General features: G+C 34.5%; 3 protein-coding genes across 4 annotated transcripts in view; 2 read left to right on the top strand and 1 right to left on the bottom strand.

The window, feature by feature from the left end:
- LOC18053459 (vacuolar-sorting protein BRO1) overlaps positions 1-3,843 on the top strand; it is a 6,224-nt gene extending 2,381 nt beyond the window's left edge. Inside the window, 7 exon segments of the mRNA XM_006448251.2 lie at positions 1-242; positions 603-692; positions 1,378-1,446; positions 1,812-1,952; positions 2,518-2,566; positions 2,836-2,939; positions 3,071-3,843. The exon segment at positions 1-242 is cut by the window's left edge and continues 80 nt beyond it. Of these exon segments, the coding sequence (XP_006448314.2) occupies positions 1-242; positions 603-692; positions 1,378-1,446; positions 1,812-1,952; positions 2,518-2,566; positions 2,836-2,939; positions 3,071-3,616 (1,241 nt within the window). The 3' untranslated portion in view covers positions 3,617-3,843.
- Positions 3,844-9,299: 5,456 nt separating this feature from the next.
- On the bottom strand, positions 9,300-15,332 carry LOC18053458 (tetratricopeptide repeat protein 5). Of its 2 annotated transcripts, none has more exons than XM_024191625.1 (13): positions 15,031-15,332; positions 14,246-14,404; positions 14,044-14,154; positions 13,855-13,912; positions 13,497-13,586; positions 12,726-12,820; positions 12,397-12,450; positions 11,024-11,161; positions 10,678-10,735; positions 10,468-10,582; positions 10,047-10,116; positions 9,789-9,860; positions 9,300-9,625 (listed from the first exon to the last, which is right to left on the bottom strand). In XM_024191625.1, exons 1-13 carry the CDS (start codon positions 15,130-15,132, stop codon positions 9,509-9,511), a joined length of 1,239 nt encoding a protein of 412 aa, XP_024047393.1. In that variant the 5' UTR covers positions 15,133-15,332; the 3' UTR covers positions 9,300-9,508. The 2 variants fall into 2 exon arrangements, with proteins under 2 accessions (XP_024047393.1, XP_006448313.1); XM_006448250.2 differs by having other exon boundaries at positions 14,246-14,355.
- Positions 15,333-16,699: 1,367 nt separating this feature from the next.
- On the top strand, positions 16,700-19,149 carry LOC18053457 (GDSL esterase/lipase 6). Its single transcript, XM_006448249.2, has 5 exons — positions 16,700-16,718; positions 17,389-17,568; positions 17,665-17,810; positions 18,323-18,788; positions 18,905-19,149. The coding sequence occupies exons 1-5, from the start codon at positions 16,700-16,702 to the stop codon at positions 19,147-19,149; spliced, it is 1,056 nt and encodes a 351-aa protein (XP_006448312.2).
- The last annotated feature ends 1,716 nt before the right edge of the window (positions 19,150-20,865 follow it).

Raw genomic sequence — 20,865 nt, 5'->3', positions numbered from 1 at the left:
ACCAGGAATTGCTGGTGCAGACTGAGGAACTTTTGCAGAAAGAAGCAACAGAAGATGCTCAATTCAGAAGCCAATTTGGAACTCGATGGACTAGGCCACAGTCCAGCACTCTAACAAAGAACTTGCAAGATAGGTTAAACAGATTTGCTGGAAACTTAAAGCAAGCTGCCGAAAGTGATGCCCGAATTGAGCGTTCAGTGAGAGATCATTCTGCACTCATGTCAATCCTTGATCGCCGTCCCGTATGTGTTTTCAGCCTTTTAACTTCAGTTTATATGTGTTTCTTAGGTCTCTTGGTTCCTTGGCTTTTTCACATTTTTTGCAGAGGTTAACTGAATAAGATGGAATTTGCATGGTATTAAGATTCTTTCTACAATGGTGGTGAATGAGATCTATGATTTTGTTGATTTAGTTTGTTCTCATTCACACATTATATGCTTTAGCTTTTGGCATTATTTGTTGCTATTTTTCTTTATCATCTATTTTCAAGTTGACCTGTCGATTTGGAAATTTTCTTTAGGTTTGTAATTTAATTAATCGCTTTTCCTTGCCTGTGGGGGTAATGCATGTGTTATAACTCATCTGTATTTTGCTCTTATTAGATAGAATCGGCCCTTCCTACTTTGGCTAGGCCAATAATGTCTTTGGATGCCACTGAGGATGCTATTGTTGGGGCTCTGAAGCAAAGCTTGGTAATTTCGTCTTTCCATGTTGAGCTTTCTGCATTTTTTGTTAGTCTTTTATGGCCTATCAATATTTATATTTTGTTCATTGCTTTCCCCTCCATCTCTCACTCCCAAGGAAAAAAAGGAGTAGAAGAAATAAGGAAAATAAGAAAAACAATTGTTGATTATAGCAGACATCCATCTTGATTGTAGAAACCATTTTTCTTATTCCAGTATCAGTGAAGGATGTCTAGGTCTCTTGTTCGCTGCGATCAACTTTTAGGACCATGCTTGATTTTCCTTGTCCTCCTTCCCCCCCCTCCTTTTCTCTTCTGGTTGTTGAAGTTTTTGTTGTGAAGTCTGTTATTTGTCCTATCGTCACAATAGTGAACATCACATATTTATGCCTTTTTCTCTTCATAGACTAATTAAACCTAGTGATATTATAGGGCAAATTGGAGTAAATCTAAAACTAAAAAGACGATTGGACGGGTTATTTGGGTGTTGGGGGAGCGGGTTTTGTTACTACAACGCATCCATTACCGCATTATGGAATCTCTACTAGCTGGATCTTTTTCCTTTATTTAACGCTATCTAGGATCATAAATTTTTTTTAAGTCTTTAGAAGCAAGGTAAAATGTAGAATTAATTATATGCTCACTAAAACAATGTGCAAGTACTATTTTTGATAATTGCCGACTTATCTGTTCAGAGGCAATTGGAGACTCTTGGTGCTCAAAGGGCAGGTCTTGAAGACATGCTCAAAGAGATGAAAAGAAAGGTTTGTTTGTTTAATGGAATAAATATGTTATAGGCACTAATACAATCAGATCTACTATTTATAGATAAATGTGGGAGTTGTGTTGATTATCAACTACGGATTGGGTTGAAATTTGGATACTAAGCTTCATGTTTATTTCTGTTTTACATGTTGGAAGTTTTTTCCTTTTACTTTCTAATTTATCCCTGTGAATGGTTGAAATTGAACATACCATGGATATTATTACTGGTTTGGGAATTCTTTTGTTTGGCAATTTTTATGCTGCTGAATTTGCACTTAGTGTACACTTGGCTTAGTTTATTTATTTACTTATTATTATTATTTTTAATTATTATTATTATTATTTTTTGTATAAATGGCTTCAGGATGACATTCTACCAAAGTTGATGACCTCTGTTGGATCATATGAGGATCTCTTCAGGAAGGAGATATCAAAATATGATCACATTTGTGAAGAAATTGCCCAAAATATTGAGGCACAGGAACAATTGCTGATGCAAATTCAGGTCTTTTTAAAATTTATTTGCCTCTTTTGCTTCATATTTTCGTTAGTTTTGTACTTTTGATGTTTTTGTGTTTATCAGTGCCTTCTAGTTTAAAGGAAATGGCTGCTAGAAAATGTTTGCTAAGAATTGAAGATATTATGTCTGTTGTCACTATTATGTCACATTCATTTGAACTTAAGGATTAAAGTTGCTTTTTGTTACCGAATTCCCGAGGCCATGGACAGGTAGTAAAGTGGTTAGATGGTGCCTTAAATATGAATTAGGCCTGAAAAGGCAAGAGGAAAAGAAAAGCACATGGTTGGCGAAGGTGATATATAACCACTGTTAAAGCTTGTGCCAGCTTTTCTCTGGTGTAGTTTTTTTGTTCAGAGAAATATGTAATCTTAGTCAATAGAAATTTTGCTTCTTTATTTGTATCTTAAGAATTAAATCATCCTCGATCAACTGCATGGTATTTTTTACTTCTTATGTTCTTCTCTTGGCTTTCCGTCTGTTACACATTTGAAGTGCTAATTTCTGGAATTAATGCATGTAAATAAATGCTCTCTGTTATATTCTTTGACAGGCTCAAAATGAAGAGTTCTCTGCCATCTTTAATCTTGAAGACTATAGAGGTAGGTTACCTTTTCTTCTGGTTTAACTGGTCTAAAATATGCTTGAATGGAAATGTTTCTTAGCATTGTGGTCAAAATGACTACATCACCATTTCTTAAATGTCTGAGTTTCAATGATAAGCTTGGGTGGTCTTTATATTTTGACCAATAGATGAGGCTGCTTTTTATTTATTTATTTTTTGTCCCCGCTTATGTGCTGCATTTGTGCTTTTGTCTACTATTAATTTTCTTTTCTTTTGATTTTATTCATTCTGGTTTCTCTGTCTCAGCATCTCGAGAGAAGTGTTATAAGCAAATTCAAGCTGCCATAGCTAAGTATCGAGAAATTAAAGAAAACATTAATGAGGGATTGAAGTTTTATGTTACTCTTCAGGTAAGAAAATTCTCATCTGCAGCATACCGTTTATTCAACTTCTTTTAAGCCATATTAGAGAGTGAGTGGCTGTTACATGAAACCATCATGAGCATGGTGGATATTTAAAATGTCTATATCTGCTAAAACAGGATGCAATCACAAATATCAAGCAGCAATGCAGTGACTTTGTGATGACCAGAAACATCCAGTGCCGAGAAATGATTGAAGATGTACAGAGACAGATGGCAGGTCTTAATTTTCAGGATCGTAAAACCTCAGGTTCGTATGATGGCAGCTATCCTACAGTTGGACAACCTCACCAAACTCCGAGAACCAGTGCACCACAGCAAAGAGATCCCCAGAATTCACCTCAACCTCATCCCCAAACTCCTTACTACCGACCTCCGGAGCAGCCAATGGTGCCTGGTTATGGTCACCCTCCTCCCCCCTATGGCAACCCACAGCCGTTGCATCCTTACCAGCCAGCCCCTGCGCCTGGTGCTCCTTACCCTCCTCCGCAAGCCCAACAACAGCCACTCCCACCAAGCCATGAGTATGGACAACCAGCCTACCCGGGATGGCGGGGCCCATACTACAATGCCCATGGACAACAACCTGGATCTTTTCCTCGGCCTCCTTATGCCGCTCCAGCTCCATATACTTATCCCAACCAAAGTAGCTACTATAAGCAATGACCAGGTAGTATCTATTTTTTTCTGCTATATAATGTTTATTTACAATCTGTACTTAGTTTCAGCTGACAGTGGAATGATTCGATTTAGTTAGATCTTGCTTGTATTTATTTTCATTCGTTGAATTTCGGACCAAAGTTTTCTGTGTAGCCTGAAGATTTTATAGATTGAGAAATATGCTTGATATAGATTTGGTCTAATTAATAAATAATGTCCTTTATTTGAAGGTATAGATTTTGTCCAATTATTATTATTGTTGTTGTTGTTATTTGGAAAGTTAAGCCGTTAAGCAATGATTTGATCTGTTATTAGGGTAGATTTGTCATTTGAGTACTAAAATAAGGGGTTATTATTGTTTGGGTACTTTAAGAGTTGAGAAATGCGAGGTGCACACTTTTTTTTTTTTTGAATACACGAGGTGCACACTTGACTATGTTTAAAAGAACTTATATTTTACTACATGGCTGTTACCACCGACCGTGAAATGATGACGTTATGTTGATGATTTTGGCAATTTCATGGGTTCGTTTCTCCATTTCTTAGCTCTGTTATTTTCATGTTTACATAACATTGTTTTTCGTTCATAACTTATTTCCACCTTTTGTTTTCTTCTTCTTCTTCGTTTAGGATACATTTTAATGTTGTTCTATATCATGTAGGTGATCGATAATTCACCAACAACCTTTTGTGATGCCTGTTACTGTTATGCTTTCGATTTTTTTTTTTTTAAGTATCTTCAATTCGATTTTTTTTTTTGATGATATCTTCAATTCGATTTTATTTGTATCATTTGTTCAGCAAAATCCACGTGCGGAAAGCGGAATTTGTTAAATGAATCAAAGCATGCATCTATAGTCCGAACAAATATTTGCGTGTTATAACGTTATGGTGTATTTATTTGTGGGATTGAGGAATAGGATTTGGGAATGAGGATTATTAATAGTGTTTATTTATTAAAAATATGAAGGAATAAGTAAAAATTTGAGTGAAACCTTACAAATTTCAGAATGTGATATGGAAATTTCATTCTCATGACGAGAATGAGAATGAGGAAATGAATTGATATGTATTTTTTTAATAATAATAATATTTATTATTATTATTATTAATTATTTTGGGTAATAATAACAATGATATGATTATTATAATAAATAATGATAATAATCAATTAAGGTCAGTTTAATAATTTATAATAATTTGTTCCAATTCTGTAACAAAATAAACATATTAATGATAATACAATTTATTTCAATTTTAATTTTTATGGTTAATAAAAATACAACCTATTTCGATTCTTTTCATTTCAATTACTTATTGATAATGGTGGTAAAGCACCATTGGAAGATTGCTGCTAGCACAGGTGCACGTTGATAAGATGAAGATGCTGGTTGAATTCCATGAAACTGAGGCTTTGAGGCCAAAAAATCAAATAGGTTTATTCAATGTCAATGCGGTTGGGAAAGACAAACAAGTCAAACATGGGAACGTAGTTGGAACCTGAAAACAGACCCGATTGGATAAGTTTGTGTGTGAAAATTGAAGAGCTCGTCAAGCCAAGTCTAAAATGTTGTTCAATAACCCTTTCGAAACCAGCTCTTTTACGCACCGCAAACTTGCAGCTGCTTTCTCTGGTTATATCAGCCATGGCCGGGGCGTAAGAATTGCTCCATTCTTTCAAGTTTAAAGCAACCATTTCTTTGTATCAAAGACTCCACCTGTGCTGGATATGCAAAGAAGAATGGCAGATTGAATGACTCCTCTTTAGCTTCGTCCACTAGTCCCTGTACATTTACACGTTTGAGGCACATAAAACTAACGCAGCGGGCACAAAAGAAACCACATTAAAATCAATTCATCAGATAGCTGTTAATATGCATTAATCCTACAAGTTTCCACATGGCATCAGATCGAGACAACTCTTGCCCGAGTGGGGCTTGCAATACCGTTTATATTGACAGTGACAATAAAAATTTAACTAATAGGAATTAAGGTGTGGCTAAGTTATATTAATTATGCAACTTACAGCCAATTCAAGAGTTACATCCAATAATTCAAAACATGTTAATAATTAAATTATACTTTAATTATTGGGTGTAACTAGGGGCGGGCATAAACCCACAACCCATGAGTTTATCCAAATCCAAACTAAATAAAAATAATTTGGGTTGGATAAATCATAAAATAGGTTAAATTTGAGTTTTTATGGAAGAAACCATTTTACAATAGTTTGGGTATAGTTTATCTATGGGTCATGAACAGATTCAAGATAACATATTAATGAAAAATAAATTAAACAAAATAAAAGGCTAAATCAATATTTTAATAATAAATTTTTATCAAAATTATTATTATATAATAATTACACTACTAATAATTATTATTATATAGTAACTATACTACTACTAATTATTATTATATAATAATAATAGAAGTGAGCAAATACATATGCGATTGGTTGTACAGTACACTATTATATAACAATTTTTTGCATTCTCAACTTGAGTCAAAAGACTAAATTAACATTTTAATAAATTACTCAAACAATATTTTTATGAAATCCTCTAATATAATTTTATAATCCTATTTGTATTGTAACTTACTAAAATTTAAAATGTAATTGATTATAAGATTTTAACAAATAAAATATGATTCTATTGTTATTTTTTAATTAAATTTAAACCTAATTAGATTTCATGTCTAATTTTTCTTACTGCATTTAAAATTTTGGCGTTTTTTCTAATTTTAATAAATTTTAGATTTATTTCTCAAAAGATTTAAATTTATAAAATTTAAATAATTTAATTTTGATGGATTGCTTTGATACTTGAGTTGGATATCTTATCTTACTTTAATTTGTATTGACATTGTTAGAATTTATGTTGTAATATGGTTAATACTTAAGAACAAAGTTATTGTAAAATCCATTATTCATAATTTTTATCCACTACATTTTTTCGTATTTTAATATTAATTAATAATTATTATAATTTGATATAATTAAATTTATTAAAATAAAAATATTTTAATTATAAAATTCAAACCAAACCCAAACCAAACTTAAATGAGTTGGATTGAGTTGGGTTAAAAATATTTGGATTGGTTTGGGTTGAACCCAAATTTTTATGGTTTGGTTTTGATTGACTTAAAACTCAACCCATGTCCACCCTGGATGTAACTCATTGATTGATATAAGTTACATATAATGTAACTTAGCATGACCCAATTATACATAGTTTATATCCTTAGCGATCACCAATCATCACATATCATGAGTTAAATGTTAGTTGAATTTAATATTTTTCATCATTAATGTAATATAATATTACATTGTCAATATGATATCACAAGATTTCTTTTCACTTAGAAACTACGTGAGTATAACATTAACCATAAGTTTATAACAAGCGCTCGGACACACATATATATAGAGTATGTGGAATGTGTATAAGCTTACGCTCTTAACGAGATCCATAAGGCTGGAGCACAAAACTTCAAAAATTGCAATGATAGAACATTCGGAAGGATTTGCTCCAGTTGGTATACTTGGAAGGAGAAGAGCCATGAAACCTCCACAAACAAGGTCCATTGCTCTTGTTCTCAGCAGTTTCTCCGTGTCATTAGCAAAGCTGACATGCTTAAGCCTCCCTAGCTACTTCTTTGCTTCCACCATGAAGAATCCTCCCTTTGTTCCATGCAGCCGACCCTTTACCTTCAACTTCATTTGGGACACTAGACAGCCATCGCACAGAATGAGAAGAATTCACAGATGCAATGATGCCTTGGGAAATAAGGGCCCATAGAATGCTCCCGGCACGCTGGCGGCAAAGTAGTTTCTCTCAGGAGGGAGGGATTTGAAGAGAGTGTTGAAATCATTGGAAGTGTGATCATTAAAAAAGATTCGAAACTCTTGTGTTTCTATAAATAAAATTAATTGAGTGATGAAATGGACATATTTCTATTCATTGAGATGTGAATACTTATATATACTCACTGGAGCTACTTACAGTAAGGATAAATTTATGCCCCAAGTCTTGGAGATACAATTACAATAATTGATAAAATCACAATCTTAGATTGACGTCATTACATTTGACATGGCTTGCACTGTGGGATGAGAATATCCAGAGAATCAGCTGACTTGGCTTGATTCGTGGGATGAGAATCTGGAGAAGAGTGTGCTGATCCACCATTAATTGCTGGGGTTCAGGCTCTGGTTGGATTGGCAACTGAGTTCTATTGCTTGGATTATACGTTGGACTTTCAAAATTGAATAGTGTCCAAATGAATATCCCAAATCTGCAATGTTGAATGAATTTGAACGTGAAGTACGCAGTAGTTTTTATGTCAAACTTCTTGCTGATTTCATTGTTATAAAATATGCTAAGGCATGTGATTGATTGCTAATGAATAAAAGTAAACTATAGGAGTAGCTTTCAAAGGTGAAACTACCATGAGGATTGAGAGTTAATGTAAACAGAAGATAAAAGAAGAATTTTTTATTTTTTATTTTTTTTAAAAAGTCACCCGTCAGAACTTAGAAGGTAGAGTTTGGCCTTTCATGGGATAAGATTTAATTGAAGCAACACTTTTGTTCCGCTCACTAGTTTCCATGTTTCTTCAACAACAGAATCAGAGAAAGAAATCAAAGATGATTGAAAGCTGAGAGACTAGTTGCAATTTTGAGCTGCACGCATATATTTGTTGCCTGTGACACCTTGTCGTTTTATATATATATTCTAAGAAAGTAAAAGTAACACATTTTACACATGCTGCAGCCTGCAGGTTAATTATCAACCTTACCGAGTTACTACCGTCCCCGGCCCCTTGTTTTTTATTTTATTTTATTTTATTTTTTAACAAAACACACCATCGTATCAAAACCAATATTTTCTGAAAAGATTTTGTCATTTTTCATAATAGATTGGAATTGACATTCACGAAATCTTGAATTAAATTTTCTTCCCCTTTTTGTCTCTTTTGCCTAAATAACTTTCCAATTGCTCAAAACTTTGTTGCCCACAACCTGAAAACTAAAAGAGTTTTCAAAAGATTACATATCACCTAATAAAGTCCCATTTTCTTCATCCTGATAACTTCTATGTATAATTTACTTTTAAATCAATTTTAAGTGATATGTAAAAATCGAAACTAAGAGAGTCTGTGTATCACGATTCACTCGCATGCATGTTTTACGTTAAAATTAAAGGAGATTGAAATTGAATTGCAAACTCAGAGATTAGGAAAGCTTCAACGTTTTAGAGAAATTCAGCGTGAGCTTTTACTGTTTACACCTTCCTTCAGATGCTAATTCTTTGCTCCAAGCTGGAGATTTTTTTTTCCAGGGACAGCTTCAGGAACAGGGACCTTCGATAGCCTTTACAAGCTTGATGCGGGATAAAGTGGTGACGAGCGAAAAGCAAATAACAATTAAGCAATTGCAGGAAGAAAAAGCCCATATTTAAGGATTGGGAAATGACTCTATTTGACGAAATAATCATGAAGCAATATGGTTAAGTTACACAGAATTTTTTTTGACCATTCCTGAAAACAAGATTTTATCAAACCACAAATGTGTGCCACAGGGAGCCAGGCCAGGCATGCTATTTGGTTCCCCAGTTAGTAATCTCCAATTCTCTTTTTATTTATGGGGGCGGGGGTTATATGCACGATGTTAAAACTCAAAAGAAAGAGGCAATGCAATGAAATCATCAATAGAATGTACAATTCTCTGTTTTGATTTGACAACTTGGGCAAAAATTCACACCTTCCACGTATTTACCTTTCCTTTTCATCCCTATTCTATTTACACACATTACAACAAAAGAAATTAATGAGCAGATCAACAAAACCCCATTACAGATGAACTCACAAAAATTCTACTTAAAACAACTGTTTTCATGGTTTATGTTGGGCATAGATCGATGATCGAAGTAATAGTTGAGGAGGCAGGGTTTTTCCATTTACAAGCACTTGCTCCAAGAAATCCACTCGAATTGACTTGAACTGGTGACACTGGTTAAATTTACAAGAAATAAAAACTAAAAGTTAGGAATCTGATCATCATCATCCTTGGGGGTAGATCTATACAAAGAGCAAGTGAATTATTAGTTTCTTGGACAGTCTTGTGCGCTCTAACATTAAGGCATCCATAGTTGAAACTTGAAAGAGATCATACCTTTCCTTTCCAAGAAAAATCAACAAGACGGTAGTAAGGTTCCAGCAGCGTTAGTAAGTCTCCTTCTTTAATCTGCAACCAGAAGGTTCAGTTGTTTATCAGTGAACTTGTAAAGTGCATGAGAGGGACCAAGAGAAAACAATGAATTTTCTTTGCAATTTTGCCAAATTTCATGTCGAAAAATGGCTTATAGGAAGGAAGAGGATCACCTCTCATGGACAGAATAAAAAATGAAATAGTCAAGAAACCAACTCTTACCGCATCATTTCGCATACCATACACAGATAGAACAAAGCATGTTTGATTTGAATCACAAACCAAAAAATACCTGCATGAGAAACGAGAAACAAGAGTTGGGATGTGCTCTCGACATGCTGATAGCTTATACAAAATTAGAACAGAAGGTGATCTTATTTTGATGAGAAAGTTACATGCAAGATGGTGCTTAAGAAATAAAAGTATGAAGCAACTATTTCCCAAAAGTCATCCTAAGGCCCCAACCAAGAATCCTATTAAAAGAAAGAACAAATAAAGACGCATACTATCTGCCACCCCTCAGTATCTCTAGATACAATTTTTCCATGGAGTTCAAAATGTGAACAATTTGTCAAATTTTATGACATAAATTTAATATGTGCAGTAAATATAGCAAGAAAATGTTGCTCAGCAGACTACTCACAGGGGAGTGACATTCTCATGCTTCACAAAAAATAGCACCTTTCCCACTACTGCAACTGCTTTGTTGAGGCCCTCTGACAGCAAATCCACTGTAGCTCTTTTATGTGAAGAACTCACTAACCAAATACCAAGTATGCGAAAAAACAAATATACATGTTAAGTTTCCAAATGAATCACAGACTGAAACAAAAGGTAGAGTAACATAGCTTACACTTGACAGCAGCCAAGGATGATGCCAAAGATGCAACCCGTTTAGTTTTAGCATGGCCCTGTAAAAACCACATGCATTCTTTAAGAAATAATGCATAAAACTATACTAGATCAACCAATCTTGAATTTTGACAATGAATTAGGAGTGGTATTTAGTATCAATAACTTCAAAGTGGTCCAAATCAACTACTTCCTGAAAAGTTCAATATTTAGTGAAGATTTAGCATCAAATGTGCAAGTGTGTTCATAACATCTGTCTTTTCAAAAGAAGTTGCACGAAATAGAGTCTTCCTCAGAGAAAAGCACAAGTGTTTTCAGCAACTACTAATAATACAAAATATATTTACCTTCAACAAGTTCTCTATCTTATCAAGAAGATTAACCATCATCTGGACCTCCTCAGTAGCATTAAGACTAGGATCCTTTAAAGCGGCAGCTTCAAACCCACTGAGGGCTCTCTCGTAATTCTCTAAATACTTGTTAACCTGTAAACAGAAAGTCCATGAAAAATTAATGTACACCAATGAATTTTAAAATAGTACTTTGCTCCGAACTGGTAGGATTAACATCCACTATCCAATGACATTTTCACATCAGTGATATCATACAAATATATATCAATCAGTTAATCCAACTCTTTTTTAAACTATTTTTCCTTCATTCTTTTCTGTTGATATATTTTCATTTATAAAATCACCCACTCTCATCACTTAAGGCTGATGCCCAAAGCCTCTAATAAGTTACAAGTTCTATATTTCTATGTTGTGATGATTGATGCCTGCAGCATAATCTTTACACTGATATCGTGAGTCACCGAAGATAGAATCACAAGCATTTCTGAGTGCTAGGACTTATCTTGCAAATTGGATAAGAAGCTTGAATAGACAGTATGGGAGATCATTCAAAGTGACAGAAAAGGCAACATAGAGTTACCAATATGTAGAAATATTCTCTTTTTTCCTGCTAGATAGCAGTTCCTGCAGGTTTTCAGAAAGACACCAAGAAGCCAGAGGACTTGTTTAACCTCTAAATCTGTGGAGTATTTCAGCAACTGACAACCAGTTAATCTGCAATGGTCAGCAGCTGATGGCCACAAAAGAAAGGAGGCCATATGAAGAGCACACCTTAAGCTAAAGAGGACAACTCATTTTTTATAGGAAACATGGGATTGAGGACAGCTCCTCTTCCTTTTCAGCAGTCAAGTGCTGCCCTCATGTCAAAAAAATTGGAAAAACTCATGTATGTGATACGCCATTGGAGCAAAAGAAAAAAAAAAGGAAGAAATGAATTAAGATTCTATATTATGAAAATGGGTTTTGTAGAACAAGTGTACAACAAGATTTTAGTGAATTGAAGGGAAACACAGTCATACAAGAGAAAGACTATAATAATACCACAACTACACCTGATATCAACAGAAATAAAGATCAGGGTTACATAATTCTTTTGCTGTTTAAGAAAATTTCAAATAGAAAACTGGCAAAGGAACAAGCATACAACCCAATGGGGTTAATATATTCTCGTGACTAAGGATCGAGAAGCACATAACAAATTTTAGTAACTTAAGGAAACGGAAAAAGCAATCCGATAGATATAAGAAACAAGACACTAATATGAGTTGATCTGACAGTAACAAAGACAAAGATCTGGATCCATTTTGATGTTCAGTGTTTCAAGGAACTTTATCGTAGAGAAAACAGGAAAGGAAAACAGAACTTACAGTGGCACAGTTAAAATAAAGATCTGGATTGGACTTCATTCTCTCATCTTTCTCCTGACACAGATGACCAACAATCAAATTCACGAAATGGAAGTCTAAATTGCAAAAATGAAGGGTAAACTAATGATCCTAATTAAATAATGTAGATAGTTTTAAAATGCTTCCTTGGCGGCCCTTAATCAAGAGATTCCTTCACAAATGAAACAATATAAAACAAAAATAGTAATAATAAATAACAATAATAATTCATATTGCAAATATATAATTTGAAGAAATCCACAGAGATACAAAAATGTATTGGAAGGGAAAGCTCTACTCTGCTAACTCACGGCATTCTGGTAAGCTTTCAAAGACTGCAGAAGTTTGCTGTGATCCCAAGATCCAGTCACAAAAAAACTAGTGAGGCATGCATTTCCAAGGTTATCTGTCAGTAGGAAGATGCATATACTGTTACAGGTTGAAGAAATTAAGAAAAAAATAGAAAATTAGAAAGTAGTTTCTTACATGTAAGCATAAAAAATGCTGCATATAGAATGAACAAAAATTTGTAACAAACCATCATAGAGGAATAGTAAAACGAGTAATACAGTATAATAGACAGAAACTAAATGCTTTTCTCCATAAGCAGCAATAAACAAAGTGACCAATCATCAACTAGCATTGTCATTAGAAGCTACCCAAGAACTCCAGCAACGCATCAGATGTACAAATTAGATTTTTAAGTCCACATAAAGTCAGTATGCAGCATGTGAAACATATTCAAACACTAAAATAATCAGATTGTAAGTTATATTGTATGGTTAGATTTGAGGCCAAATGCAAGCATGTGGGTTCAACAAGAATCCAAGCATAATAGAAAAACTAGAATAAGCTTAGTGTGGAAATACCACATCTCTCTGCATGTATGTACAGTAAATAAAGCCTAAATATTTTTCTCCAAATGCAGCTAGAAGAGAAATAGTCTAACCATCAACTATTATTAAAATATGAAGTTAAAACTAAATGAAAAAAAAAGCAAAATCAGTTATGTCAATTAATTTCAAAAATCAATACAAACTAAAGAGATCAAATCATAAAGTAATTCTGATGTAGGATCTTACACCAAGAATTCCCATCCTTGACATCCAATGTGATAGCCTCCTTGGCATGTTGAATGCTTTCCTCGACAATTTCTGCTTGATTCTCAGAGCCTACAAAAAGAAGAAATATGTTTGCCACACAGTTCATAATCAAGGTCAAGATAGAACATGCTTCCTTTCATTAAATATGGAACAATGGGGTCCAATACTTCAATTATTATGACCATGTGTATATTTATTTATTTATCTACAGATGAGTAAAAGAAGGAGCCAAGATGCTAAAAACATGTAATTTGAAAAGAAAGCTTTTAAAAGTTGTATCCTGGAGCATCTAAAAAAACTTAAAACAACATAAGGCTAAGGAAGAGAATTTTCTTGCCTTGAGCCATGCTTCTTTCAAGCATTGATAACTGACAAAGTATCTTCTTGTTTGGACCCTATATTAGACCAAAAAAATATATCTATAGTGATTATTGTAACTGAATCCAGAAAATAAACACACGTGGAGTGAATACAACAACAATTATTGAAATGTCAAAAACAATCTCAATCTAATTTCAGATATAACCTTGCTTAAAGCCAGATTGAAGCAGTTCTTGGCTGCAGGTAGATCTCCCTTCTTCCAAATGCAGCTACCCAGGCATAGCCAAGCATCTGCAAGAGATGGATTCAGCTTCACCTGGGGAATAAAAGCTTTGAAACATGAATCTGAGCCAGTGCATTGAAGCAAATTAAACTACAAGAATTTTTAACTGTCTATTCTTGCTCACAGCTTTAGAGAGATGATCCTCAGCATCTTTCCTGTACTCAGGTACTACATCCAATATCTTCCCTTTAAGATACTCATATGTCGCCCGTTGTATAGGTGACTTCCTTTGCTCTGTACACAAATCCGCAGTAGCAATCACATGAGCACCAGAAAAAGAAAACTTCACAAAAATGAATTTTTGTTACTAAATGTGACATGATATCCTCAAAGATGAAATTTGCAGCTAAAGTAGCCACACATAAATAGTTGCTTGGGACCCAAAGAATATAGATTGAACCTACGAAAACAAAAATTAGACCACCAAGTACAATTGTCTGGAAAATAATATAAATTACGACAATTCCACTGAGGGCATGTTTGTAATGATTGTGCTTCTACTCAAATTTGAAGGCATGGTAGCTAACATGTTTGGTAAACGCCCACTTTTGGCAGCTAATTTTTACCAATCACCCACTCATTACACTTGCCAGCTGCAGCTGCTAATTCTACACTACAGAAAAAGCCTTAGCACCTCAATCATAGTCTACGGACACTGATTTTACAGCTAAAATGTATAAGAATCAACAGAAAATTAAAAAATTCTGATCAAACAAATAAATTGTTAAAATGTATAAGAATCAACAGAAAATTACAAATTCTAATCAAACAAATAACTTGCATTGCACTAAGCTCCAATAATCATAGTCTTAAATTCATTTATCTAAAGGACACAGGAACAAATGCAAAAGTGACAAAAAATATGAGAGAAAAATCGAAAAGGGTATGAAGAGAAAGTGGAAAAGGTACCGGGAGGGACGGAATCGAGGAGTCTGAGAGCGAGATCCGATTCGTTTTGCAATTTGGATACTTTGTCATCTGGGTTCGCTGGAAAAAACGTTTCTTTGACATGGTAAAGATCGTCAGCTGCTTTCGTGGCTCTTGCCCATATATCTTCTTCCACTTTCTCCATTGCTTGGTCACTTATTTTATTTTAGTGAGCACTGTGGAAGAAGAGAAAAAACGAACCAACTCTCGCCGTGCCTGTGCGCGGACACCAAACAGAGGCCAATGACGAGAGAAGAATAGTAGGCAAACGTTTCTTGAAAATAACGACGTCGTAGGATTTGAAGATACACTATTCTATTACTTTATTACAATAAAATAATAACCGCTGTGATGTGTTCTATACCACAGGAAATGACTGAAATACTCTATGAGGTGGCAAAACAAATATGAGGATACTCTGGTCATTTCATCAAGGTCAGCGATTCATTTGATACAAATGGCCAAAACTATGTCTATATTTGAAAATATAAAACTCTAAAGACCAACATTCAACTGCTGATTTTTTATTTAATTTAAGCAAATATTTTTTAAATTCACAAGTTGTACCAAAATTAACTACAAAAATAATTGTGACTGAAAAGAATGTATTTTATTACTAGAAAATATTATAAAAACAAATCACACTATTTACTTCATTTATTTCCAAAGTCATCACAAATAAAAAAAAAATTATATATTTGAACCAAAAATTATATTTAGATAACAACGGGGATAAAAACTGTCACAAAACTATGTTGTTCTATTTTTTTTTTTTCATAATATAATATTATCCTTTTATCATTTAAAAGAAAAGAAAAAGGATAGACTATAACAAGAGAACTAAATAAGACAAAAATCAAAATTAATATTCCTGAAATAATTTAACTCTAAACTGTTGTACATCATTCTGCCGTACTTCGAACAAACTGTGGATCAGTTTATAGAAAAGTGTTCATATTTCTGGTTACTTTACGTTTCTTTTCCCTTCTAAAAGGCACAGATTGGTGCAAAATGACGTACGATATGGGATCATAAATGTCAATGGGAACTTGCTTCTTGGGCAAAATGATACATGTTTGAGAGAAAGATAGGAAAGGTAATAGAGCGCCACGTGTCAGCCAATGGAATGATATCAGCACAATCGGAGGTACCCTGCATAATCCGAGGTGCCCGGCATGACTTGAGGTACCCCGTATAAATAGAGGTACCCTGCACAATTAGAGGTATCCCACACAAATAGAGGTACCCCATATAATATGAGGTACTCCATACAAATAGAGGTACCCCATACAGATAGGGGTACCCCGCGTAATAGGGGGTACCCCATGTAATTCAAAGTACCCGGCAAAGCGGATGCAAGAGAATCCACCGAAAATACCCGCCATGAGAAACGTCTCTGCCCCCTGAAAGATATCATTTGATTTAGTCAGAATTAGGAATCAAAAGCGACGTGCTAAAAGGAGGGACAGCCGCCTGCTACCTCTGCCAAAAGTGAAGGACACTGTCCCAAGGACAGTGGTCCCTAGCCGCCTACCCGACAGCTACTGCAGAGGTACCCTGGACCACTCTCCAGCGCGCGCCACGTTTCCAAAAGATGAGATACGCCGCGAACATGCAAATAACGGCCCAAAAACAATTATAAAGAGGTAAAATGACGTTAGCCAAAAAGGGTATGCCACGTGGCAGCTGAGGTACTCCATATATAAAGGTGCCTAGGTTTCATTCTCCATAATGTTCTCACTCGCCCATTAACACTCACACTCCAAAAAAGAGGTTTTCTTCAACCTTAAACCCTAATTTACAGAGGGCTAGCTAGCTCTCTTTGCAATAAAAGCTTGAGTTTGCTAACTTGAGCGTCGGAGTGTGAACGCCGGGGTACCCCCGGCTTCACCTCTAACCTCTATTTCATTGTTTTGCAGGCGTGAAGCTCATTTTGAAGGATACCTCTCTTGTTCCTGATCTTCCACCATTGTTACCACTCTCTCTCCCTTTCTCACCTCCCCAAAATCTTAGATACACCGCCCAACACACAATAAACCAGTGAGGTACCCCATCTCCCCTCAAAATAACAAATTTATTGTTCTAGATTGGTTTGGCTTTTCTTACCCCAAAACCAGTTGAAAACAATACATAAAGGGGAAATAAAGCAAACGGACCTTGATGCCCATGCTCGTGCATTCTGTTACATTATTTTGTCTTGATCTTTCCACTTTCCACAATAAAACTTGCACTTCCCGGCAGTTCCAGTGCAGCTGTTTTGATATAATTGCAGCTTATTTTGTTCCTTCATGGAGAGACTTGCTCTGACATTTTTCTTTTTCAGTTCTTTACTTATTTCAGTCTCTTTTTCACTCCATGTCCCAGCAATCATCACATTTGGTGACTCCATTTTCGATGCTGGAAACAATCACTATAACAAAAACTGTACTGCTCAGGCTGATTTCCCTCCTTATGGTTCCAGTTTTTTTCATCACCCCACTGGGAGGTTCACTAATGGCAGAACAGTTGCAGACTTTATTTGTGAGTTTATAATTTATTTATATGTATATATCTATATCCATTTACATAATCTTTTTGCTATACTGATTTACTTTTTACTGAATCGATGACGTGCAGCACAATTCATCGGCATTGAGTTACAAAAGCCATATCTAGAGGCACGAATTGCTGTGTTAAACGGAAGTAGGAAGGATTATCCAGCAAATGGCATAAATTTTGCAAGTGCTGGCAGTGGTGTTCTTATGGAGACAAATAAGGACTGGGTAAGACACTTTGCCTTGCTATGGAGAAGTGATGAGTTGGGTAAATTTTAAGAACGTTTTAAACAAGCAAGTCTTGTTCTCTATTTTCAAATAGTCAATAAACAGACTTATCTTTTAATTTGGGACCATGATTCCCTTATGATCCATGGTTTTTCTTTTTCGCGAACAAAATATAAGTATATTATTAGTGGTTCCGTGGTACAAGATCTTTAAAGGATGATAACCGTTTTAACTGACCCACAAAAAGAAATAAGAGAAGACAGGGCAAATCATCACTTAACATTAAATACACCTCTGGTTAAAGTAAAATTACAGCAAATTCATGCATTTGTGAGCATGTATCTATCATGAGAATTGTGTGTACACTTCATCATAAAACTAGTAAAAAGCTTGCTAGAAGAGAAAAACAAATTGTTAGCACCATCAAAGATATGCATCTGTTACTTTTAATTAGTTAGTCTATCAGTTAGGGCACTAATATGTATCTATACTTTCATTTCAATTTGTCACAGGGAGTGATACCAATCCAGGACCAGCTTCAGCAATTCCAGGCACTAGTAAAACAAAGCCAAATTGACAAAAATCTAGTCCAGCAATCGCTCTTCTTCTTCGAATCTGGCTCCAATGATATCTTTAACTATTTCCTGCAATTTGACACCCCAGCACTTGACCCAGATGCTTATGTTCAAGCAATGTTAGCGGAAGTGGCAAAGCTGATTGACCAGCTTTACAATCTTGGTGCTCGCCGCATTGCCGTGTTTTCACTTGGCTCGGTTGGCTGCGTTCCGGCCAGGGCTCTGTTGCCCGGTGCACCGGTTGATCGATGTTATGGGAAAATGAATGTGATGGTTAAGAATTACAACAAGGGATTGGAGAGTTTGGTCCAAAATGTTCCCACTAAGTACCCTGGTGCAGTTGCAGTTTTTGGAGGGGTATACAACCTCGTTCAGAGACTTAGAGCAAATCCAACACGCTATGGTAATCCTATCGAAGCATTTACTTCTGCTACTGAGCAACTTAATTTAGGATTAGAATTGCATAATTCAATGATTTGAGTAAATTAATTATAACTCATTGCTTGTGATTGCAAACAGGTTTCAGTGATGTTTCAAGTGCATGCTGCGGTGATGGAACTCTAGGAGGATTGGTGCAGTGTGGGAAGGAAGGTTACAAGATTTGTGAGAATCCCAATGCATTCTTGTTCTGGGATTATTTTCATCCATCTGAGCATGCTTACAAGCTCATTTCCAAGGCCTTATGGCATGGAAAGGATTCTGTAATCAGGCCCGTTAATTTGAAGACTCTATCCAATAATATTAGTTTGAGCACCATACATTAATTTCGAGCAATGTATCAATTTTATTTCGTCAAGAAGTTTTATTTAAAAATCTAATTTAGACCCATGTTTTATTTATTAAAAATAAAAATAAAATGAGGAAATTAATATTTATTTAAAACTTACAAAACCATTCTTCTTGTATGCTAATATCAAAATGGGGAAAAAAGATAAATATGTTTCCACCTGAGTTAGCATACACAATATACTCAGATGAAACGATAGTTGCTATAAAGTATCCCATTTGAAGTACTGCACCTTAACTAAGTAGGTGTGGCAATAAAATCTCTAAGTACTTATAAGATAATACAATTATCTAGTATAAATATGATATGTAGATTTTGTTTTTAAAACAAAAACTCACTTGTTTGTCTATTTTTCAACATAAATATAAATACAAATAAATGTAGTTGATTAATTTTATGAAGGACGTTGTATGATGAAACGGAAATGTAAAAAGCTGAAGATAGTTGAAACAAAGTTTCTGAATAATGAAGTTTATTAAACGATTCTAAATTGACAAAGTTATGGTTTTGGCCCTTCTATATAATAACCCTAAATATTACAAATTTACCAAAATAAACAGATCCGAGATATTATTTTATAATAAAATTCTTCTAATCTAAATAAGAAAAGGAAAACAAACGGTGTTTAAATTCGAATTCTTGAAAAAAAATCCTAGAAGAAATAGGAAAAAAAATCTTAAAACTGAAAAATGATCAGGAAAGAAACATAATTTCTAACTCAGACTAATTCTGGGTTTGGTTCGTCTTATCGCTAGTTTCGAAATGTTATATTATACACCGAAAATAAATACTTATAGTTCAACTTATACCCTCCAATAGTTATCCCGCTCATGATGCACAACCATTCTACGTCATCGCACCTCAAATTAATATACAAAAGAATTTATGGCTGACGAATGAATCAATTTTGTGGAATATGTTAGCTGGCTTTGGTATCATAGACTTGGGCGTAGATTGTGGTACAATGACTGCCTAAATTGTTGGTAATTTTTCACATTATTCAGTGACTATCACATTGAATTGTTGCAATTAATAGCCCCCACAGTACTGCATACGCACCCAACTTCCAGAATTGTTGAGGCCTAAGTCAATATTTTTTATAACGACTTTGATCTTCTTCTTCTTCTTTTTTTTTCCTCTAGACTTTGTGAGAAATTAATATGCATATGTAATAGTGAATTTAGTGCGAGTCGTATGCAATTTGTGTTTACTTTAATTATTACATCACTCTTACGCCAACATGATATACTTACCTGGAATTTGTTTTTGTTGGGTGGAGAAACTTATGATCATCTCACCTTAAATAAAAATTACAATAAATTTAGGTACTATATCACTTACAAATCACACATATTAGGTAAAATTTAAATACATTTTTTCATGGTGCTTAAGACAAACAAGTTTGAATGTTTTCACGTTCTATAATTTTATCATTGAATTAGGTTCCGATGTTTATTTTCCACAATGGGTGGTAATAATTAGAAGAAAAAAATTGATTTCTTTTTTTTTTAATAAGAAAAAAATTGATTTCCTTAAATGATAAGTGATCGAACCTGATGAAAACAACGAGGAATATCACCAAACAAGCAAGCAATAGAGAAGCAGGTAGGGTACCACCATACTTTTTTATTTATTTATTTAATTAATGCACACTACACTGCACCATCATACCTAAAATTTAACTAATCTTTTC

Source organism: Citrus clementina, unplaced genomic scaffold (assembly GCF_000493195.1).
Source record: "Citrus clementina cultivar Clemenules unplaced genomic scaffold, Citrus_clementina_v1.0 scaffold_2, whole genome shotgun sequence".
NCBI classification, from domain to species: domain Eukaryota; kingdom Viridiplantae; phylum Streptophyta; class Magnoliopsida; order Sapindales; family Rutaceae; genus Citrus; species Citrus x clementina.
This window is presented reverse-complemented; position numbering and strand designations above follow the sequence as displayed.